At 42.2% G+C, this 21,790-nt stretch overlaps 1 protein-coding gene across 2 annotated transcripts in view; it reads left to right on the plus strand.

Annotated features, from left to right (window-relative positions):
- LOC310727771 (up-regulator of cell proliferation-like) overlaps positions 1-21,790 on the plus strand; it is a 189,616-nt gene that overhangs the window by 157,667 nt on the left and 10,159 nt on the right. Inside the window, exons 1-3 of one of the 2 annotated variants that reach the window (XM_083544525.1) lie at positions 19,888-20,273; positions 20,726-20,799; positions 20,882-20,931. In XM_083544525.1, coding sequence (XP_083400651.1) covers positions 20,910-20,931 — 22 coding nt within the window. In that variant the 5' untranslated portion in view covers positions 19,888-20,273; positions 20,726-20,799; positions 20,882-20,909. Of the gene's footprint in view, positions 1-19,887; positions 20,274-20,725; positions 20,800-20,881; positions 20,932-21,790 lie in introns of those variants that run through there. The other variant, XM_083544524.1, reaches the window with a different exon arrangement.

A 21,790-nucleotide genomic window follows, 5' to 3' on the forward strand; every position in this document is an offset into this window, starting at 1 on the left:
AAATTGTTCTCTGCCAAGGGAGGCGGCCATCAATGTTCTGTGAGGAAGTTACTGTCCGCCGCTGTATTTCAACGCCCGTCGGCTTGCGGAAGGGGAGTGGCCCCCAGCTAGCGGGTGCGTCCCGTGGAGGGAACGAGAGAGTTTCCCGGTTGCCATCTACGACGGACTATTGTATTGCGTCAGATGACCCCCTGCCCGATCCTTCCCCCCTATCCCAAAAAGAGGTGACACTCAAATGATTGATGCTGTCCTGTGAGAAGAGTAACCCTTTCCCTTGTTGTCAATTTCATACCAGTGCCTGCCGCAACCCGTATCTCCGGTTGAAGAGGAGCCGCTGTGCGGATCCTTACCTGTGTCTGCTCCATTACTCATCTTTGGCCGAAGAGGAGTTGCTGTGCGAATCCTTATCGGTGCTTGTTCCATTACTTACTTCCGGCCGAAGAGGAACTGTTGTCTGAACCCTTACCAGTGTCTGCTCCATCGTTTGCTTCTGTCCGTCTGAAGAGGGATCGTTGTGCGAACTTCCCACGCCACCCGGTAAAAGAGAGAGGAGGATCAGTCGGTGGATTTTAGTTTGAGATTGGACTTATTTTAACTAAATAAAATACAAGTTTTTGATATTAATTACCTTGTCTGGTCTGTTGGTGTCTCTGGGTAACTCCTCGAGGTGGTACGTTGTGAAGGGGAGGGAAGGCCACCCCGGCCTGTGACAGATTTGGCGTAGTCTGCAGGATTCCACCTCGAGTTGAGCGACCAGAGATTCCTTATGGCAGACGAAGAATTGCCTGCGGCCCGGCCCCAAGTTATGCCCATCTTTATGGGAGCCCCTTGGGCCCAACGATATAGAGGACCTGGGTCGGAATTGAGCTTATCGGAGTGGAAGGCTCAGGTTGAGTATCTGGCGGGACTCCAGGGATTGAGTGCCCCACAGAGGTTACAGTTCGTTTTGAATTCACTTGAAGGAGAAGCCAGGAGAGAAGTGCAGGCCAGACCCAGGAAGGCGTCCAATTCAGTCTGCTGGCCCCAGATTCCAATGGGACGCGCAGGGTCGGCCGATTTGTAATGGCTGTGGAGAGCCGGGACACTATAGTCGCCAGTGCGGTTCTCGCCGGGGTTCGCAGGGGGGGTTTTAGAGTTACCGGCCACTGTGGGTCAAGTGGTCGGGACCCCTTTGATTGACCCTTCTTTGTCCACTGTCCCTAGAGACCACTTAGTTGGACGCTGCCCCACTGTGGAGATTTAGGTGAACGGTGTCAAGGTCCGATGTCTAGTGGATACCGGGTCCCAAGTTACTCTATTCTCCGAGAGTTTGTCTAAAGAACTGTTCAATGCTCAATGTTTACAGGAGGCGGAGACCCCTTGGCTCACCTTGCGAGGAGCAAACGGTCTAGACATTCCTTATGTTGGATACCTGGTCACGGACTTGGAGATTCATAGGATTACGGTACCACAGAAAGGAGTTGTGGTCGTCCGGGACCCTTGTTTGGGGACGCATCGAGCCCTTTTGGGCATGAATGTAATTTCAGAGTGTTGGGAGGAACTGTTCCAAACCAGGCCTATTCGAACTGCCCCGCCAGCCGAGAAACGTGAGTGGGAACGTATTGTTGCAGATTGTCGCCGGGTTCATACGGCCAGTTCCCAAGAAGATCGTGAAGGCACAGGCCGGGTTACTTGTCGATATGCTCTTTCTGTCCCGGCCCGGAGTGAGGCTGTGATTTGGGCTCGGTTGCCTGCTCGGACGTTTGGACCAGAAGATTGGGTGCTCGTGGAGCCCCATTTGGATTGTCAAGTGGTGGAGGTGGCTCGAGGTTTGGCCGCTGTTCGGCGGGGCCGAGTCGTTGTGAGGATACGGAATGTACATCCTTATCCGGTTAACTTGTATCGCCATCAACGATTGGCCCGAGTGACCTCGGTGGGCCCCCAGCAAGTGAGGGATGGTGGAGGAGTTAACTTCTGTCAAGTGAGCTCTACAGTGGTCGAGGTGGCCCTGACGCGAGTGGATTAGCCCATGGACTCCTCGAGGGAGGGTATGCCGGCCCATCTTTTAGGGGAATCCCTGCGGGAAAAGGGGCTGGAAGAGAGGCAGACTCAACAGCTTCAGGCATTCTTGGCGAAGTGGCAGCACCTATTCTCTACACACAATGAAGACTATGGCCGTACGGACGCTGTGAAACATTAGATTCCTACTGGTGCTGCTACACCAAGCAGAGAAAGATATTGTCCGGTGCCACCCACTCTTTACTCCGAGGTTCGTACCCTGTTGCGGGGGATGCTGGAGAAGGGGATCATTCGTGAGAGCAGCAGCCCTTGGGCGGCCCCTATCGTCTTGGTACGAAAGAAGACCGGAGCTTGGAGGTTCTGTGTAGATTACCGTAGACTGAACCAAGTGACCAAGAAGGATGCCTTTCCGCTGCCGCGGATCGAGGATTCTCTCACCAGCCTGACTCAAGCCGCCTGGTATTCCACCTTAGATCTGGCCAGCGGGTATTGACAGGTGCAGGTGGAGGAGGGAGATAGAGAAAAGACCACGTTTACTACTCCCTTTGGGCTCTTTGAGTGGGACCGGATGCCCTTTGGCCTTTGCAACGCCCCAGCCACTTTCCAACGACTGATGCAGCGGTGTCTGGGCGGCCAGCTGGTGGACACTACGTTAGTATACATAGACGATGTCATTGTGTACTCCCCGGACTTTGAATCCCATCTCCAACATTTAGAACGGGTGTTCCAGGCGATGGAGAAGTACGGACTGAAGCTACAGCCGGACAAATGCCAACTGTTTCGCAAGGAAGTGAAATTTCTGGGCCACTGCGTGGGTGCCTCTGGAGTCTCTGTGGACCCCGAAAAAGTATCAGCTGTCCAAGGATGGAGTGCGCCTAAGACAGTGCGGCAAGTGAGATCCTTCCTGGGCTTTGTAGGATATTATCGGCGATTTATTAAAGACTTCTCCAAGATCGCCAAACCGTTAAATCAGCTTCTGGCGGGTTCAGGCCGTCCCCGCGGTCGTGGGTCCCCTCCTGTTGCTTGGGATTCCACATGTGACGTGGCCTTTCAGAGGCTCAAGCAGGAGCTATTACAGGCTCCGATCTTGGCCTATGCAGACTTAACCCAGCCTTTTGTTCTGTACACCGATGCTAGTAACTTTGGCCTGGGAGCAGTATTGGCCCAGCGGCAACAGGGAGTGGAGCGGGTCATCGCCTACGCAAGCCGAAGTCTTCACCCCGCCGAACGAAATGATTCCAATTACAGTTCATTTAAACTTGAGTTGTTGGCTATGAAGTGGGCCATGAGCAAGAAATTTAAGGATTACCTGTGGGGAGCCAAGGTACTCGTAATAACTGATAACAACCCTTTGGTCCACTTCGAACAGCAAAGTTGGGGGCAGTTGAACAACGGTGGGTAGCGCAACTGGCTAATTATGACTACCAACTCCAGTATCGACCAGGCCGGGAGCACATTAATGCTGATGTGTTGTCTAGACTCCCTGAGGCCAAAAGTTGTCCGTTGGAGCCGCTGGAGGAGTGTGAAGAGGGGCTTATGGTGGGATGTGTGGAAGCACCTGGGCTCCAGCAAGAGACAGTCCCCGTTAGTTGGGGCTGGGATCCGCAGCGGTGGAAGGAAAGGCAGGAGGGAGATGCTGAGTTGATAAAGATACGGTCCTGGCTGACGCAGGGGTTATGGCCGGAGGTGGTGGAGCGTCGAGCCCAGACATGGGTAGTAAAGAAACTCCTTGGGCAGTGGGAGAGGCTCTATCTGAGAGAGGGGGTGGTTTGCCGATCCATCCGAGACCCCGTGCTGGGTGAAACTGTAGGCCAGGTGGTGGTACCTGAAGGGCAGGTTCAAGCCCTTTTACGGGCTTACCATACCCAGGTAGGACATCAAGGGAAAGAGAGGACGGTGTCTTTGTTGCGGAGAAATTTCTATTGGCCAGGGATGGAGGCGTCTGTGAACTTGTTCATCCAGAAATGCCCACGCTGCACACTCTTCAAGACGAGGAAAGGGGTGCGAGCCCCATTGGTCCCCATACGGGCCAGGGCCCCTTTGCACATTGTGGCCATGGATTACTTGACGTTGGGTCGACTGATGGATCGCTTCCAGAACATTCTAGTGGTAACTGACCTGTTCACAAAATATGCTTGGGCCATTCCTACCTTAGACCAGACTGCCACCACTACTGCAAATGCCCTGTGGAAGATCGTATTCCAGCCGTTTGGGTGTCCAGAGACTCTTCACTCGGATTAAGGGCCAAACTTCGAATCTAATTTTGTACGGGAGTTGTGCCAGCTCTATGGGTGTAAAAAGACGCATACCACGCCATATCACCCCCAGGGAAACGGAGGGTGTGAGCGGTTCAATCAGACGTTGCTGGGCCTATTGGGGACGTTGGATACGGATCGTCAGAGTAATTGGGTCGATAGTCTTCCCGCGCTGGTACAGGCCTATAACAATAGTGTGCACAGCACCACTGGTTATGCTCCAGCGTACCTGATGTTTGGGAGACATGTGCGTCTCCCCACAGATCTCCTACTTGGAACGGCTGGGGTTGGAGAAGATCTGAGTCTGACGGATTGGGTAGGCAGACATCATCAGTGACTCCACTCGGCATACGAACGGGTCACTGATCGAATCAACATAGCCTCTGCTAAGAACAAGCGGCTGTATGACCGGACGGCCCGAGAGGCTCCGTTATAGCCCGGGGAGAGAGTTTTGGTACGGGACAATCGACGCCAAGGAAAGGGCAAACTGAGTGATCGGTGGGAGGCCCTGCCTTATGTGGTACAAAGTCAACAACGTCCCGACCAGCCGGTTTATACCATCCGCCCTGAGGGAAAGTCAGGCCCGGAGCGGGTGATACATCGGAATTTAATCCGCCCCTGTCCGAACTATCCAAAGCCTATGGTAGAAGCTCCGACTGTCCCGGTGGCACCTAGGCCACCCTTAGTAGGTTGGGCAGTGGTTCCAAGGGGCGTGAACGTCGAACCAAGAGGGGAAGACCCCGCCTTGCCACCAAGACGTTCCCAACGGGACAACAGAGGGTGGCCCCCTGTGAGATATGGAGACTGGGTCCCTGGGCCTCGTTCTAGGGACTAGAACGGATTGGTGGGGGAGGATGTCACGGGGTGACAAATAAGTGGAACTGTTCCTCCCCATTCTTGTTTTCGGTGGGAGCGAGTTTAATGAAACACCAGAACAGTTCCGGGTTTTTTCCGTGTAAACAGGCTGACGGACCTTGCTAATGAGGGAATGAGTGGCAGCTGGGCAATGAGCAGAGATTGGGCCACGCGGGGTATGGATTTGTGAGGGGGATTATAAAAGGATCCGGTTGATGTGCAGCAGCAGAAGAAACTTTGGAGCAAAATCTTTGGGGTTGATGCAGACTGGAGGAAATCTTTGGTTGTTGATCTGTTGATCCTGTCGAGCAGTACACGAGAGGGCAGATCGTTAACGGACGGGAAAGACTGTATGCAGAGAAGGAAGAGCTGGAGAGCAGTGGTATGATTGAACTGCGTTATCTCATCGAACAGATTAGTGTTGTCTGCCAGTCCTATTAGGAAGTAAATGCCTGTAGTGCCCGCTACCTGCTATAATGTGGTGAAGCCGCCCCGGCGTTCAGTGAGTTCTGTTGTGAAGCCTTTCAATGTCAGTTGTGTTCCCATAGTCAACCACCTACACAGCTTGGATGTACAGTTTGTCAGTTGAGCGGAGAGAGTCAGCCGGGACCACGAGAGGAGACCCTATTCACTGTGAGTTGATGTGAGTTGCAGTGCCTAATGTGAAGTGAACACGTGCGATCATTTGAAGTGACTGAATTGTGCACTGGTGTGGAAACTGTAATTTTGTGTCTGCACGTTCTCCAGTTGGCTACTTGTGGGCTCTGAAGGTCAAACTGAAATTAATTAACTGCTGTGTGTTGAGCATATGCTGTACAGGAATGCAGCTCTATTCTGTCTGAGTTGAAGAGGATTTATGAGAGATCTATGCATTGATGTTCTGTGGTAAGAAGACCCAGTTGTTGACTGTCAAATCCTGTACTCATCACTGTTGTTCTGTGAACCTAGAGAAACTGTCCTTCGCCATTGAATGTTGCTACTACTGCCCTGTGGAAAGAAGACCCAGTTGTTGACCGTCGAAACCTGTACTCACCACTGTGGTTCTGTGAACATAGAGAAACTGCCCTCTGCCATTGAATGCTGCCATCACTGCTCTGTGGTAAGAAGATCTAGTTATTGATTGTCAAATCCTGTACTCACCACTGTTGTTCTGTGAACCTAGAGAAACTGTCCTTCGCCATTGAATGTTGGTACTACTGCCCTGTGGAAAGAAGACCCAGTTGTTGACTGTGGAAACCCGTACTCATCACTGTGGTTCTGTGAACATAGAGAGATTGCTCTCTGCTATTGCATGCTGCCATCACTGCCCTGTGGTAAGAAAATCTAGTTGTTGATTGTCAAATCCTGTACTCACCACGGTTGTCCTGTGAATGTAGAGAAATTGTTCTCTGCCAAGGGAGGCGGCCATCAATGTTCTGTGAGGAAGTTACTGTCCGCCGCTGTATTTCAACGGCCGTCGGCTTGCGGAAGGGGAGTGGCCCCCAGCTAGCGACTTATTTTAACTAAATAAAATACAAGTTTTTGATATTAATTACCTTGTCTGGTCTGTTGGTGTCTCTGGGTAACTCCTCGAGGTGGTACGTTGTGAAGGGGAGGGAAGGCCACCCCGGCCTGTGACACATGAGTTCTTAGCACTGCCAAGAAGCCACTGCTGGACCCTTGAACAAGGCTATTACAGTTTTTCTCAGTCACCTTGGAGCATTACTCAAATCATCCTTAACATTTGCAAATTAGTAAGTGCATTCTCAAAACAATGTGTACAAACAGCACAATACATTGGATTTCTTGCAAAAGTCTGTTTTTTGCTCAAAATCCTCCATATTTCACTCAAAAGTAAGTATTTGAAGTATATGAACATATCATTGTCATCAAAATAACAAGTCCTTTTATCAATGTTTTTGAACAAGATAGTCAAAATGTTTAGTCATTTTTTTCAATATGACTGCTTTATTCAAGTATTTCCTGATGTAAGCTATGTTTTGGATTAAAAGTATTTACAGTTTTTCTCAGTCGCTTTGAAACGTTTCTCAGATAAGAAATGAAATTCTCAAAACTACTTGTTCAACCTCCACATCATTTAGTCATTTGTGCTCATCATAAGAACATTTCTCGTTGCTTTGATCAAATTGCTAATGCTTTTGTACATCATTTAATCAATTGTGTACAAGTGTCTGCTTTTTCCTACATTATTAGTTGTTTATGTGATGTTAATCAAAATGTATTATACTGGTTTCACCTAAATGGTTGCAACCCCTAAAACTTTTAGGCATCAGTTCATTGACTAAAATGAATAGAAAATAAAAAGACACAAATTAAAATCCCAAAAGGTAAACATAGGAAACACTTCTTAGGCAGAACTGCGCATGCCGCACTATACAGTGCAATCAGTCTCCACCCCCTGGCGTCCCAGTCTGTCGGGCCAAAGATTTTCATCCACATCACAACAGATATCATCCCTTGCAATACCCTTGTGAGGCCATGATTGACAACATGGCCCACAACAGTGGCTCTAATTTCATCTGAAATGTGTCTATGTCTCTGGCCTCTTCTTCCTCTATTTTGCCTCCTTACCCTTCCAGCATGCATCCTTGTTTTTGGCTCTCGACCATGTTCGTTTCCTAGTTGTTCATCCATTTTCAACAACTGTAAATCTGTGTTTTGCTCTTTTTATATACACTCGCCAATTACAGTAAAGGTTTACGAGATTCAGCCTTGACTTATTTTAGAGAACTAGTTGATTATTATCTGAAAGTGAACACGCCCCTTCATAAGTGACATTCAAGGTTCATCTGCACAATTCATCAATTCAAAACGCATTTACCAAAAAAAGTTTAAAAGAACTGTGAAGAAGAAGAGCTTGACAAATTTTGATAACTGGTTTAACCATTTAGCATTTACAGTTTTTCTCAATCGATTTGGTACATTTCTCCAAACTCAGGTAACAGCTCTCAAAACAGTTAACACAGCAAACTAAACACACTCTTATGCTGGCGAAACTGTTAAGTATTCACTGCACAATTAAAACACAGCATTTTATTCTAGTAATGCTTTTATTAAAATTCAATATTAACATCATAACTATAAGTGTGTTTTCTGTTGATTTTATAACAAATTCAGCTGAAGATACACAAAGAAATAAATGAAAATAAATGTTTTTCATTAAGTTCTTTAATGAGGAGTTTAGGTGTATGACAATAAGTTGTCACCCCACACACACAAATATATATATATATATATATATATATATATATATATATATATATATATATATATATATATATATATATATATATATATATATGTCGGTTAACTCGACAACCCTATTAAGTCGACGTTTTTGAAGTGGAACTGCCAAATTCTCGCTTTTTCTAAGCATTTTTTTATCGGTTATGTATCCGAACCCTGATATCTCGAGCACAAGAGGGGAAAAATTTGCCACTTAACGTCGGTTATCTCAATCGGCACTGGTGAATCTCTGCTGTTAGTTAGTGCACATATGCCTTTTGTTGTTAAATGTTATGCGATGAACGGGAGGCGAAAGTAGAAGCGCGGCGCTGAACAGCACACGGGAGAACGTGAGATGAGCAGCAAAAGCATAGAATGAACACCGGCAGGATCGGGGGTGAATCCGCGGTGCGCTTTGGGAAGAAAAGAGCAGCCGTTGAGAGAGTGCCGGTGGGAAGACACGTACCGGGATACGCATGCGCGATAACAACGACCGCCGTGAACCAACATATACCAACAATAACGGACCGTGAGAGTGTGGAAGTTTAAATAGGAGCTGGTGATGATGATAAACGAGCACCATATGTGCGCGATTGAAGCCGGGAGCTAACGGGAGCCACGCCGAAGGGGGCGCCGAAGGGGGCGTGGCAGGGGGATCCCTGACAGTTAACAAACATGCATTTACATTTTTATAGCATGCCTTCATCAAACAAATCGCGGCAACACTGTTGTGTAAAAAAAACCTCCAAAAACACGTGCATGCACATTCTCATTAATTAACGCACATCATGTACATAAAGAAATTTCAAGCACCTTAATATATTGCCGCCATATTGATTTTCGTTTATCTTGATCATCGGTTATCTCGATGCTTTTTGGCGACCCCCTAGGACATCGACATAACCGGGTTCCACTGTGTGTGTGTGTGTGTGTGTATATATATATAATGCAAATAAATACATAAATAAAAAATAGGTAAATAAAAAATAAAGTGATAAATGTACTGCATTCATTGAATCAATTATTTTATTGATCATGCCTCTCAATTACATCTGGCCAGAGAATTTCATCATCACAGAAAATATTTTCACGAGTCATGCATCGTGGGAAAAAAAGCCTTGAATGCTGTATACATCCTTGACATGCTCGTGCCCCAATATCTCCACAGGCCTCTTCCATCTTCTTGAAGAAGACTTACTTGGTTGTAAGGGATGCGATCATGTACTTTCCATCTCCAAGAGGAGAAGAATTCCTCAATTGGATTCAGGAAAGGAGAATATGGTGGAAGAAACACCATCCTGAATTGTGGGTAATTCTCAAACCACTCTCGCACTAGTGCTGAATGGTGGAATTGGACATTGTCTCAAACAACTACAAAAATCCGCACCATTTGCTCCTGATCACCCTGCGGAAACAGGATTTCATTAAGGAGGTTTAAAAAATGTGGGAGCCTTGCTGTGTTGTATGGTCCCAAGACAGCATTGTGTGCCACAACACCAGTTGTAGAAATTGCTGCACAGAGAGTGATGTTGCCTCCTCAATGTCCAGGGACATTGACTGTAGCACAATGGCCAATCACAATTCTCGTTCCTTTCCTTTTTTTTTTTTGAAGATTGAAGCCTGCTTCATCAATATACAGGTACTCATAATGAGTTGCACTGCTATCCAACTCCAAGATTCTAGAGTAATCTAGATCTAGAGTAAAAAGAACACAAGGTAAAATATAGTAAATTTGTGTTTTACAGTAATGGCATTGATTGCAGTAAATACTACTGTGAAATTGTTGCTGAAGTTTGAGTTTACACTTTGAAGCAGCAGTATACATAGATATGCCTAAATCTTTTTACATATAGTAGCATGAATTAGTTTATGGACACATACTTAAAATTCAGGAAAAATATATCTATGAGTTGACAGTAAAATTGCAGTAATTGGGTTGCACATACTTGAACAAACTGGAATCGCAACTCCTTCACTCTAACGGAGTTCCTCTCAAAGGGCACTTTGTATACTTACTTCATTCGGATAGCATTTCCTCTTAGAACACAGTCAATTGTGGAGCAACTGCATTGGTAGATATTGTGGAACAGTTGATTGTCCTGTGTTATTCTTTGTTGAATTTCTTTGAGGCGGAGGGTGTTGTTCTGGACCACCATGTCAATAATGGCATGCTCTTGTTCAACTGAAAAAAGTCTTGTTCGTCCACCTAAATGTTCTCTAACTTCAATTCTGAAAAAGCTTTGGACAAGCAGGAACATTTACTGTAGAGATCTAGACCAATGTCAAAAAAGACTACATGGACTCTCATTGTAAAAGTAGAATGATATAGTTACTTACCGGTTTTCCCTCTGAAATGTACAGATAATTGAAGCCACTGTGGATCTGTTTATATTGGGCTGAACTTTCTGGCCAGCTTCTCTCAGTGAGAGACCATGATTTATGACATGGTCAATAAGTGTGGCTCTGATTTCATTTGAAACACGCGTGTAACCTACCCTCATTCTACCTCTCCTCCCTCCTCTTACACCTTGGCCTTCTCTTCCTCTTTGCCCTCCTCTTCCTCTTTGCCCTCCTCTTCCTCCCTGTCCACCTCTTCTTATATTTTCTCTTTCCACTATACCATTGCCCTCCAATCTATCCATCTCTTCAATCTCTTCTCCTCTTCCTACATACTCAGCTCTTCTCACTCTTCCTCCTACATCTTCGGCTCTTCTTTCTCTTTCTCTATCGCCTCTTTCTCTATCTCCTCTTCCTACATACTCAGCTCTTCTCACTCTTCCTCCTACATCTTCGGCTCTTCTTTCTCTTTCTCTATCGCCTCTTTCTCTATCTCCTCTTCCTCTTCCTCTTCCTCTTCCCCCTCTACCCTGGCCACCACCTCTCACTCTTAAACCTCTTCTGTTTCCACTGCACATACTTCTTTTTTTTTTGTCTTACTGTATCTCCTCATTTGTCTTCTTTGTCCTTCTTCTCTTCCCCTTTTGTAGTTGTTGTAATTACATAAGACAGCTGCGTGAACAATTAGGAATTTGGCTTTTTCTGTGTTGAGTGGATTACAAACTCATCAGATAACAATTTGGCGTTAATTGAAGACACAAGGTGTGCAACTGACTATTTTACAATTCACAGAGTTTTGTTTGTTGTGTTTTTAAAATGGTACAAAAATGCTTGTGATCTTTGTGAAGAACAATGAAAAAGTTACAAATGTTTTTCCTGATATATTAAAGATTTGATTGGCTATATGAACTGCTCTGATAAAATTAGTGATTTTTGTGCACAGTGTTTTGAGAAAATTATGCTTTTGATTTGTGATTTGTATGAAATGAAGGAGAATTTACTATCTGTTTAGGACAATTACAAAGTGTACTGATCACTGTGTTAACTGTTTTGAGAGCTGTTACCTGAGTTTGGAGAAATTTACCAAATTGATTGAAAAAAACTGTAATGACTTATGCAACGAACTGGTGTATAAATGTGGAGGTTAAGACTATTTAGGTCTTCTTTCTTCTTCTTCTTTTTTCGGCTGCTCCCATTAGGGGTCACCACAGCGGATTATCCGTCTCCATATCACCCTGTCCTCTACATCTGCCTCTTTCACACCAACTACCTGCATGTCTTCCCTCACCACATCAATGAACTTCCTCCTTGGCCTTCCTCTTTTCCTCCTACCTAGTGGCTCCAAGCTCAGCATTCTTCTACCAATATAATTCATATCCCTCCTCTGCACATGTCCAAACCATCTTAATCTCGCCTCCCTCACCTTGTTACCAAAACATCCTACATGCGCTGTCCCTCTAATAAACTCAATTCTAATCTTGTTCATCCTCGTCACTCCCAACGAAAACCTTAACATCTTCAGCTCTGCCACCTCCAGCTCCGCCTACTGTCTTCTACTCAATGCCACTGTCTCTAATCCATACAACATCGCAGGTCTCACCACAGTCCTATAAACTTTCCCTTTCATACTTGCAGATATCCTACTATCACAAATCACTCCTGTCACTCTTCTCCACCCACTTTACCCTGCCTGCACTCTTTTCTTTACTTCTCTAACACACTACTTTGCACTGTTGACCCCAGGTACCTGAACTCCTCCACCTTCTCCACCTCTTCTCCCTGCAACTGCACCACTCCACTGCCCTCCCTCTCATTCACACACATGTACTCTGTATTACTCCTACTGACTTTCTTTCCCCTTCTCTCCAGCGCATATCTCCACCTCTCCAGGCTCTTCTCAACCTGCTCACTACTCTCACCACAAATCACAATATCATCCGCAAACATCAAAGTCCAGGGAGACTCCTGTCTGACCTCGTCCGTCAACCTGTCCATCACCACTGCAAACAGAAAAGGGCTCAGGGCCGATCCTTGATGTAGTCCAACCCTCACCCTGAACCAGTCTGTCGTTCCTACTGCACACTTCACTGCTGTCACACTGTCCTCATACATGTCCTGCACCACCCTCACATACTTCTCTGACACACCTGACTTCCTCATACAGTACCACAGCTCCTCTTTTGGCACCCTGTCCTACGGTTTCTCTAAATCCACAAAAACACAATGCAATTCCTTCTGTCCTTCTCTATACTTCTCCATCAACATCCTCAAAGCAAATAACGCATCTGTGGTGATCTTCTTCAGCATGAAACCATACTGTTGCTCACAGATGGTCACCTCTTCTCTCAGCCTGGCTTCCACTACCCTTTCCCATAACTTCATGGTGTGACTGATCAACTTAATTCCCCTGTAGTTACTGCAGGTCTGCACATCTCCCTTATGCTTAAAGATCGGTACCAGCACACTCCTTCTCAATTCCTCAGGCATCCTCCCACCTTCCAGAATCTTGTTAAACAATCTGGTTAAAAACTCCACTGCCATCTCTCCTAAACATCTCCACGCTTCTACAGGTATGTCATCTGGTCCAAGCGACTTTCAGTCTTAAGAGTTTAATATCCTTAAGAGACTGGCAGCCTGGAAGCTCTGCCAGACGTGTCTCAGTTGGTCCTGCACACTGTAAAATGAGGTTATTTGATTCAATTCGAGTCGCATCCGCCCAGTTTTGACGGGTCTTTCCCACTCTGGTTGGAACTGAGCAGGCTCTAGTCATGGAACATGAAGTAAGCTCTCTCCTAAGGCCTTCGAGGTGGTCCCTCCATCAGAACAAGAGTCCGGGTTCTACAGTTGGTACTTCATATTTTCCAAAAAGGACGGTGGGTTGCATCCTATTCTATGGATGTCAGCTGAACCGCTCACTCTTGAGACTCAGGTTAAGAATGCTGCAGGTCGTGTTTTAGATCAGATCCGAGGACTGAAAGGGTTTGGGGTTTCGGCTGAATGCCAGGAAGAGTGTGCTTTCTCCATTACCTCTGCCTACATTGTGTCCATCCTTCTGGCTGTCAGGAAGGCCATAGAAGGACAGCCTTTCACTGTCAAGCAGTTCCAGAAACTGCTAAGGCTCATGGCAGCTGCGTCCAGTGTTGTTGCTCTTGGCCTTTTGTACATGAGACCCCTTTTATGGAGGCTCAGGACACATGGGTTCTCATTGGGGGGCAACCATCTCCATAAAATCAATGTCTAGTGGAGATGCCTACGTGCCATAGATGTTTGGAAAAATCCTGGGTTCCTATCTCAGAGCCCCGTGTTAGTTGTCCCCAGGTGTCGCGTAATGCTAATGATGGATGCGTTGCTCACAGGGTGGGAAGTGGTCATTAGTGGCTGCTCCACCCAAGGTCTATAAGAACGGTCCTATCTACTGTGGCACATCAATTGCCTAGAGATGCTGGTTTCTAGCACTGAAGCATTCTTTCCTGGACCTTACCGTGAAAGCAGCTTACATCCCAGGCCAGTTGAACAAAGAAGCAGACACCCTGTCAAGACAGAGGTTAAGACCCGGGAATAGCGGCCCCAGCTTTGGCCTCAAAAGCAAACCTCAGGAACTACCTGTGAGATGTAAGGATTGATACATAAAAGTATGCAGCCTTAAGACCTACTGTGACAAACCAGTTTTTGGATCTGATTTAAGACATGACCTGCTTGAGGGTCAGCATTCTGAACCTGAGTCTTACAATTGAGTGGTTCAACTGATGTAGATCCAGAATAGGACACAACCCACCGTCCTTTTTGGGAACTATGAAATACCAGCTGTAGAACCTAGACTTTCGTTCTGTTTGAGGAACCACCTCAATATCCTCCTTCCTCAGGAGAGTGTTTACTTCTCCTTTCATGGCAGGTCTGGCAGAGCTTTCCAGGCTGCCAGGAAGTCTCTTAGGGGTATCAGTCTCTCGAGACTGACCTCTTGTGTGCCTAGAGCCAGGGCAGTGCCCTGAAATGACTCTAAGAGCCTCAAAGGAGGCAGTGAGTTCTCCTGGAGCTGGCTGTGCCCTGAAGCATGGTGCAACGAACCCCTCCATGGCCAGATCCCCAGAACGTCCTATGTCAGGACTTTTTCGTACAACACAGAGCGCAGCGCAGGACCTCTGAGAGGGGGAGTGCGAGACTGAGAGCTTGGTGCCCTGCAATTGTTAACAATCAAACAAACAAATAGATTAAAAAAACCTTTCAACCACTGGCTCATGCTTAAGTCAAGTATTTTGTTTGTATCAAATTTCATATCAAATTATATAAACTTATTGAGAACTCGAGGAAAAAAATAACAAAGAAAAAAATTAGTAAAGTTCAGAATAAAAATATACTGTATATAAATATGCACAGTTGATGAATTTGCCCACTCCCTTTCCTGCTGAGGGCTTACTTTGCCTTCATTGCTTGCTGATGGTATCACTGCTTTTTTGCTCTGCTGAGTATGTTGTTTTGTCCAGTTGCTTGGCTGAAAAAATCCTGCCTTCTCTCTGTTTTGTTATTGTTGTCATTCTTCCATATCCACCTGTTTCCTATTATCTGTGGCACTTTATGTCGAACTAAGGGTGGAACTACTGTTGCAATGTTGAACTACATTAATTCACAGTCACTACTCAACTAAAAAACTAAAAGACATCAGCAGTACTTCTTACGTAGAAGTTAGTCTTTCACTTTTACTTAATTCTGCATGTACTGGATTATTTTATGTTGTGTACAATATCATAATAAAGAATATGCTTATATATATATATATATATATATATATATATATATATATATATATATATATATATATATATATATATATATATATAGCAGGGTGTTCAAATACTTATTTTTCTCACTGTATGTATGTATATATATATATATATATATATATATATATATATATATATATATATATATATATATATATATATATATATATATATATACAGTGGGTACGGAAAGTATTCAGACCCCCTTAAATTTTTCACTCTTTGTTATATTGCAGCCATTTGCTAAAATCATTTAAGTTCATTCTTCTTCCTCATGAATGTACACACAGCTCCCCATATTGACAGAAAAACACAGAATTGTTGACATTGTTGCAGATTTATTAAAAAAGAAAAACTGAAATATCACATGGTCCTAAGTATTCAGACCCTTTGCTGTGACACTCATATATTTAACTCAGGTGCTTTCCATTTCTTCTGATCATCCTTGAGATGGTTCTACACCTTCATTTGAGTCCAGCTGTGTTTGATTATACTGATTGGACTTGATTAGGAAAGCCACACACCTGTCTATATAAGACCTTCCAGATCACAATGCATGTCAGAGCAAATGAGAATCATGAGGTCAAAGGAACTGCCTGAAGAGCTCAGAGACAGAATTGTGGCAAGGCACAGATCTGGCCAAGGTTACAAAAAGATTTCTGCTGCACTTAAGGTTCCTAAGAGCACAGTGGCCTCCATAATCCTCAAATGGAAGACGTTTGGGACGACCAGAACCCTTCCTAGAGCTGGCCGTCCGGCCAAACTGAGCTATCGGGGGAGAAGAGCCTTGGTGAGAGAGGTAAAGAAGAACCCAACGATCACTGTGGCTGAGCTCCAGAGATGCAGTCAGGAGATGGGAGAAAGTTGTATAAAGTCAACCATCACTGCAGCCCTCCACCAGTCGGGGCTTTATGGCAGAGTGGCCCGACGGAAGCCTCTCCTCAGTGTAAGACACATGAAAGCCCGCATGGAGTTTGCTAAAAAACACCTGAAGGACTCCAAGATGGTAAGAAATAAGATTCTCTGGTCTGATGAGACCAAAATAGAACTTTTTGGCCTTAATTCTAAGTGGTATGTGTGAAGAAAACCAGGCACTGCTCATCACCTGTCCAATACAGTCCCAACAGTGAAGCATGGTGGTGGCAGCATCATGCTGTGGGGGTGTTTTTTAGCTGCAGGGACAGGACGACTGGTTGCAATCGAGGGAAAGATGAATGCCGCCAAGTACAGGGATATCCTGGACAAAAACCTTCTCCAAATTGCTCTGGACCTCAGACTGGGCCGAAGGTTTACCTTCCAACAAGACAATGACCCTAAGCACACAGCTAAAATAACGAAGGAGTGGCTTCACAACAACTCCGTGACTGTTCTTGAATGGCCCAGCCAGAGCCCTGACTTAAACCCAATTGAGCATCTCTGGAGAGACCTAAAAATGGCTGTCCACCAACGTTTACCATCCAACCTGACAGAACTGGAGAGGACCTGCAAGGAGGAATGGCAGAGGATCCCCAAATCCAGGTGTGAAAGACTTGTTGCATCTTTCCCAAAAAGACTCCTGGCTGTATTAGATCAAAAGGGGGCTTCTACTAAATACTGAGCAAAGGGTCTGAATACTTAGGACCATGTGATAGTTCAGTTTTTCTTTTTTAATAAATCTGCAACAATGTCAACAATTCTGTGTTTTTCTGTCAGTATGGGGTGCTATGTGTACATTCATGAGGAAGAAGAATGAACCTAAATTATTTTAGCAAATAGCTGCAATATAACAAAGAGTGAAAAATTGAAGGGGGTCTGAATACTTTCCGTACCCACTGTATATATATATATATATATATATATATATATATATATATATATATATATATATATATATATATATATATATATACTACAGGAAAACATTTGACCTCTGTGATTGCAAACAAAGGCTACTGTACCAAATATTAACATTGACTTTCCCAGGTGTTCAAATACTTATTTGCAGCTGTATCATACAAATAAATAGTTTAAAAATCATACATTGTGATTTCTGGATTTTTTTTTTTTAGATTATGTCTCTCAAAGTGGACATGCACCTACGATGACAATTTCAGACCCCTCCATGATTTCTAAGTGGGAGAACTTGCAAAATAGCAGGGTGTTCAAATACTTATTTTCCTCACTGTATATATATATATATATATATATATATATATATATATATATATATATATATATATATATATATATATATATATATATATATATATATATATATATATATATCCTTTTATTCGCCAAATTTTATATATATATATATATATATATATATATATATATATATATATATATATATATATATAAAATTTGGCGAATAAAAGGATCTTATATATTGTTATATATGAACATATACTTTTTAAAACATTTACAGAGTCTGGATATGTGATGTTTTTTTAAATAAATGGCATGTCATGTGCTGAGATGATGAAATGTTTAGTATGGTGATTCAAAAGATCATTAAGAGATCAGACAGTGAGACAATTTTATACAGATTCCAAAAGATTGAAAGTAATATCATTTGAGTGAATGTGTTGGAGCTTTTTTTTCTGAAATATGTTATAAAAAATAATAATAAAAAAAAAATTATAATAATAATAATAAAAATGTATTTATGATAAATAAATTATTCTTATAAATAATAATATATTTATAATGAATAAATGGCATACATTTAAGTGTTTTATATTTGTTTGTTTGCATAAAATCTCCATAAAATTTAAGAATTAATTAAGAAATCATAGACCTTTTTTTTTCTTTAAAGTGAAATAAATAGATCTACAAACATTTCCAAATTCCAAACTTTTATTTAATTTTATTTAATTTTACTGGAAATGAATTTCCAGTAAATTCTAGATCTTTAATTAAAAAATATTATTTATAAAAAGAAAAAGAAAATTCAAAGAAAAATGTGGCTTTAATAAGCCCTTAAAGTGGGTTCAATATTCATTTTTAGGGCAACTTGAACAACACTCATTTAGGACAGGCAGTTTAATAAATGTTATAATTTTGCAAGTGAATAATATGGGAGAAACCTTTGATTAAACTTATCCAGGATTAAACGACACATACATTAACACAAGATCAAATACCTGCTGTGAAAATGTTAAAGATTACTGTTAAAACAAATGTTTTCTTTCCATATATTTTACATTTCTCTGTCCTGGCATGTTATGCTCTAGCACTTATTGAGAATTACGTTACAGGAAGCTCTTAGCATTTTCTGAGAAATGAAAGTACCCTCAGGGTTATGTGTCAATTTACTTTCTGTTTCCTGTAAATTCAAGTTCATCTGCTTTCAGTTCTGTGGCATAAAAACTGATCACCACTAGCTATAGCACAGACATTGCCAAGAGCACTCATGCAAGTACATTTGGTAAGAAATTATACTAAAACACTTCATCCTTTTTTTTTTTTTTTTTTAAACTTATTTTCTTATTTCATTTAGGATTGCATATATACGTCTTAATTTTGTTTCATTTTGTTGTCAACTACAAATATTTGCTTTATTGCCTATTTGCAAGGTTAAATGTTTTGATATCACACCTTCTTGAACATATCAGTTGGTAGACTGGCTACATTAAAATGTAGATCTTGAGTGTTAATAAATATGTAAATTGATGAGTGAGAGCTTAGTGCCCTGCAATTGTTAACAATCAAACAAAGAAATAGATAAAAAAAAAATCTTTTAACCACTGGCTCATGCTTAACTCAAGTCTTTTGTTTGTATCAAATTTCAAAGCAAATTATATAAACTTATTAAGACCTTGAGGAATAAATAAAGAAAAAAAATAGTAATGCTTAGAATATTTGGCGAATAAAAAGATCTTATATTAAAATATTCTTTATTATGATATTATTATATATTTTTATATATGAGAATGTACTTTTTAAAACATTTACAGAGTCTGGATATGTGACATTTTTTTTTAAATAAATGGCATATCATGTACTGAGATGGTGAAATGTTTAGCATGGTAATGAATGTAAAAACTAAAATGCAAGCATGCAGGACTGGTTCTATGATGCCATCTATTCATGGTACATTTAACTTCATTCTTTTGAACACATGAAATGCAAAAAAAAAATAATCCAGTACATGCAGAATTAAGTGAAAGTAAAAGTGAAAGACAAACTTCTGCATAAGAAGTACTGCTGATGTCTTTTAGTTCTGTGATGAGTAGTGACTAGCAAGCAATGAAGGCAGAGTGACCCCTCAGCAGGACATGGAGTGGGCAAAGTCATAAGCTGTGCAGGTGGGCAGAGTGACATTGACAATGGAACAGAAAGGCAGAGTGACATGCTCAACAAGGCAGGGAGGGTGGGTAAAGTAGTCAGCTGGGTAGGGAGGCAAAGTGTTGTACTTAGTAGAGCAGGGAGTTATTATTTAGGTACATCTTCAGTTCTAAGAAAGAAGCTGGGTATTTTTGATAGTCTGTTCATGCCATATTTTTTATATTGTATATTTTCAATATACAGATTCTAAGTTGACCTTCCAGTCCAGTTTGTTGTCAATCTTGTTTAATTCATTAGGACATTCCAACATTTAGCTCTGTCTATTGAATTGTTTCTGGTGCTTCCTTTTAGTTAAGTCAGGTAAAGTGCTAGTAACATCTAAAAGATTAGGTTTACACCTATAACAGTAGCCATCCAGCTCTTTTAGTCTTTTACAGCACTAACATTAGTCAGTCAACCCTAATTACTCTCTCGCTTCTTTTTAGTCTGGTCTTTAGTATTCTACAATTCCTGTTGACTTGCCTATTTGGAAACACACCTGCCAAATGCTGAAGTAGAAGACAAATTACCACATTTTTACCTATCAATTGCCTGCTTATCTTAAAGAACTTAGGACAGCCCTCAGGTGTTCCATATGGTGCCGACAATCAGTACCATAAATAATAATCTAACTAGCATATATTTTTAAAAACACAAAATTGGTTACTGTCTTTAAATGTTTTTTTGACTGTTTTGAGAATCTAAATAAGGTGTTATCAAACTTAAATATTTGCTCAGTTTTATATAAACAAAATGATTGTGTAAGGAAAGTAGCCATGTTTCTGGCAAAGTGTACCAAACAGCTCTTGGCTCCTCAATGTGCTCTGTGATCTATTTTTGCCTCATGCCTACTGATTCCTGTTTGGGTTCTTGATCTAATGTGGAGCTGTAGTAATACAATAATTACTGTATATGTTACTACAAGACATGTAATAATTCAATCATGTTCTGTTTTTCTTTTTGCAGGTAATTCTGCAAAGCTGTGAAAACTAAAAATCCGATGGTGTATAAACCCCTGTTGACACATGACACAGATGAAAGTATGACATACACACTTGCATTTTAATGTTTGATTGCTTTTGATTAATAACATTATCCACTAATTAAACATGTTTCCCTTAGTAAAAGTCTTGGCCCAGAATCAGCACAGATGGAGTTAAGGGAGCTTAAAGGTGAGTAAATGACAATATGCATGAAAGGGGTAAAAGAGAAATGTCCATCACTTTTACTTGCAGAGAAGTAAATTAATCAAGTATAATGCCCATGGAAGAAAAGGAAAAAATTGTGGGAAACATCAATTTAATTAGTATAGCATTATATTGCATTTTTCTTTTATTTATAATAGTCAATTTATAATACTATGCTTTAAGCTCTATATAAGCTACATTTACATAATGTCATTTGGTAATGTCCTTTTTCCAAAGGGAAAGTGCTTAAAAATCTTTAAATACATTCTGATGCTGGTTCATTAGGACACAGACTAAGAATGCCATTATGGAAAGTGGTAACTTATGTACCCCTAGAGGTATATTTTTATATGTTGTCTAAACACAACTAGCGACTGTAGGGTGGGATAAGTGCTTTAAAATAGTGCTGGTCAGATTTTGCCTTTGTAGGCAAGTAGTAGTGTTTTAGAATTGTGCAGTTACATCCTGGATCACTTTAGAAATTAAGTGATGTGGTGACAAAAGGTCAGAGAGTTGTCCATAAAGATCACAAGATTTTGACATGGAGAGAAATCAGCTGATATGAAGAACAAGGTCTACTGGAGCAGATATGTGTCTTCCCAATGTCTACTGATATGACCAACCTTTAAAGTGGGAAAAAAAACATTGAAAAGTTATGCCCTGATTTCCAAGAGTCCTGAGAACAGAGAAGAGCGCTACAGAAAGGTAAAGGAGGACTAATGACAGCTTGGCAGATGTAGAGGCATGCAGCTTATCAATGATGGTTTATAATGTGCTGCTTTGAAGAAAGACTATTTGTTATCTTTCAGGTTATTTTCTGAGTGAAAGAGAAACAGTTTTTATA

Source organism: Silurus aristotelis, assembly GCF_946808225.1.
Source record: "Silurus aristotelis genome assembly, chromosome: 6".
Lineage (NCBI taxonomy): Eukaryota > Metazoa > Chordata > Actinopteri > Siluriformes > Siluridae > Silurus > Silurus aristotelis.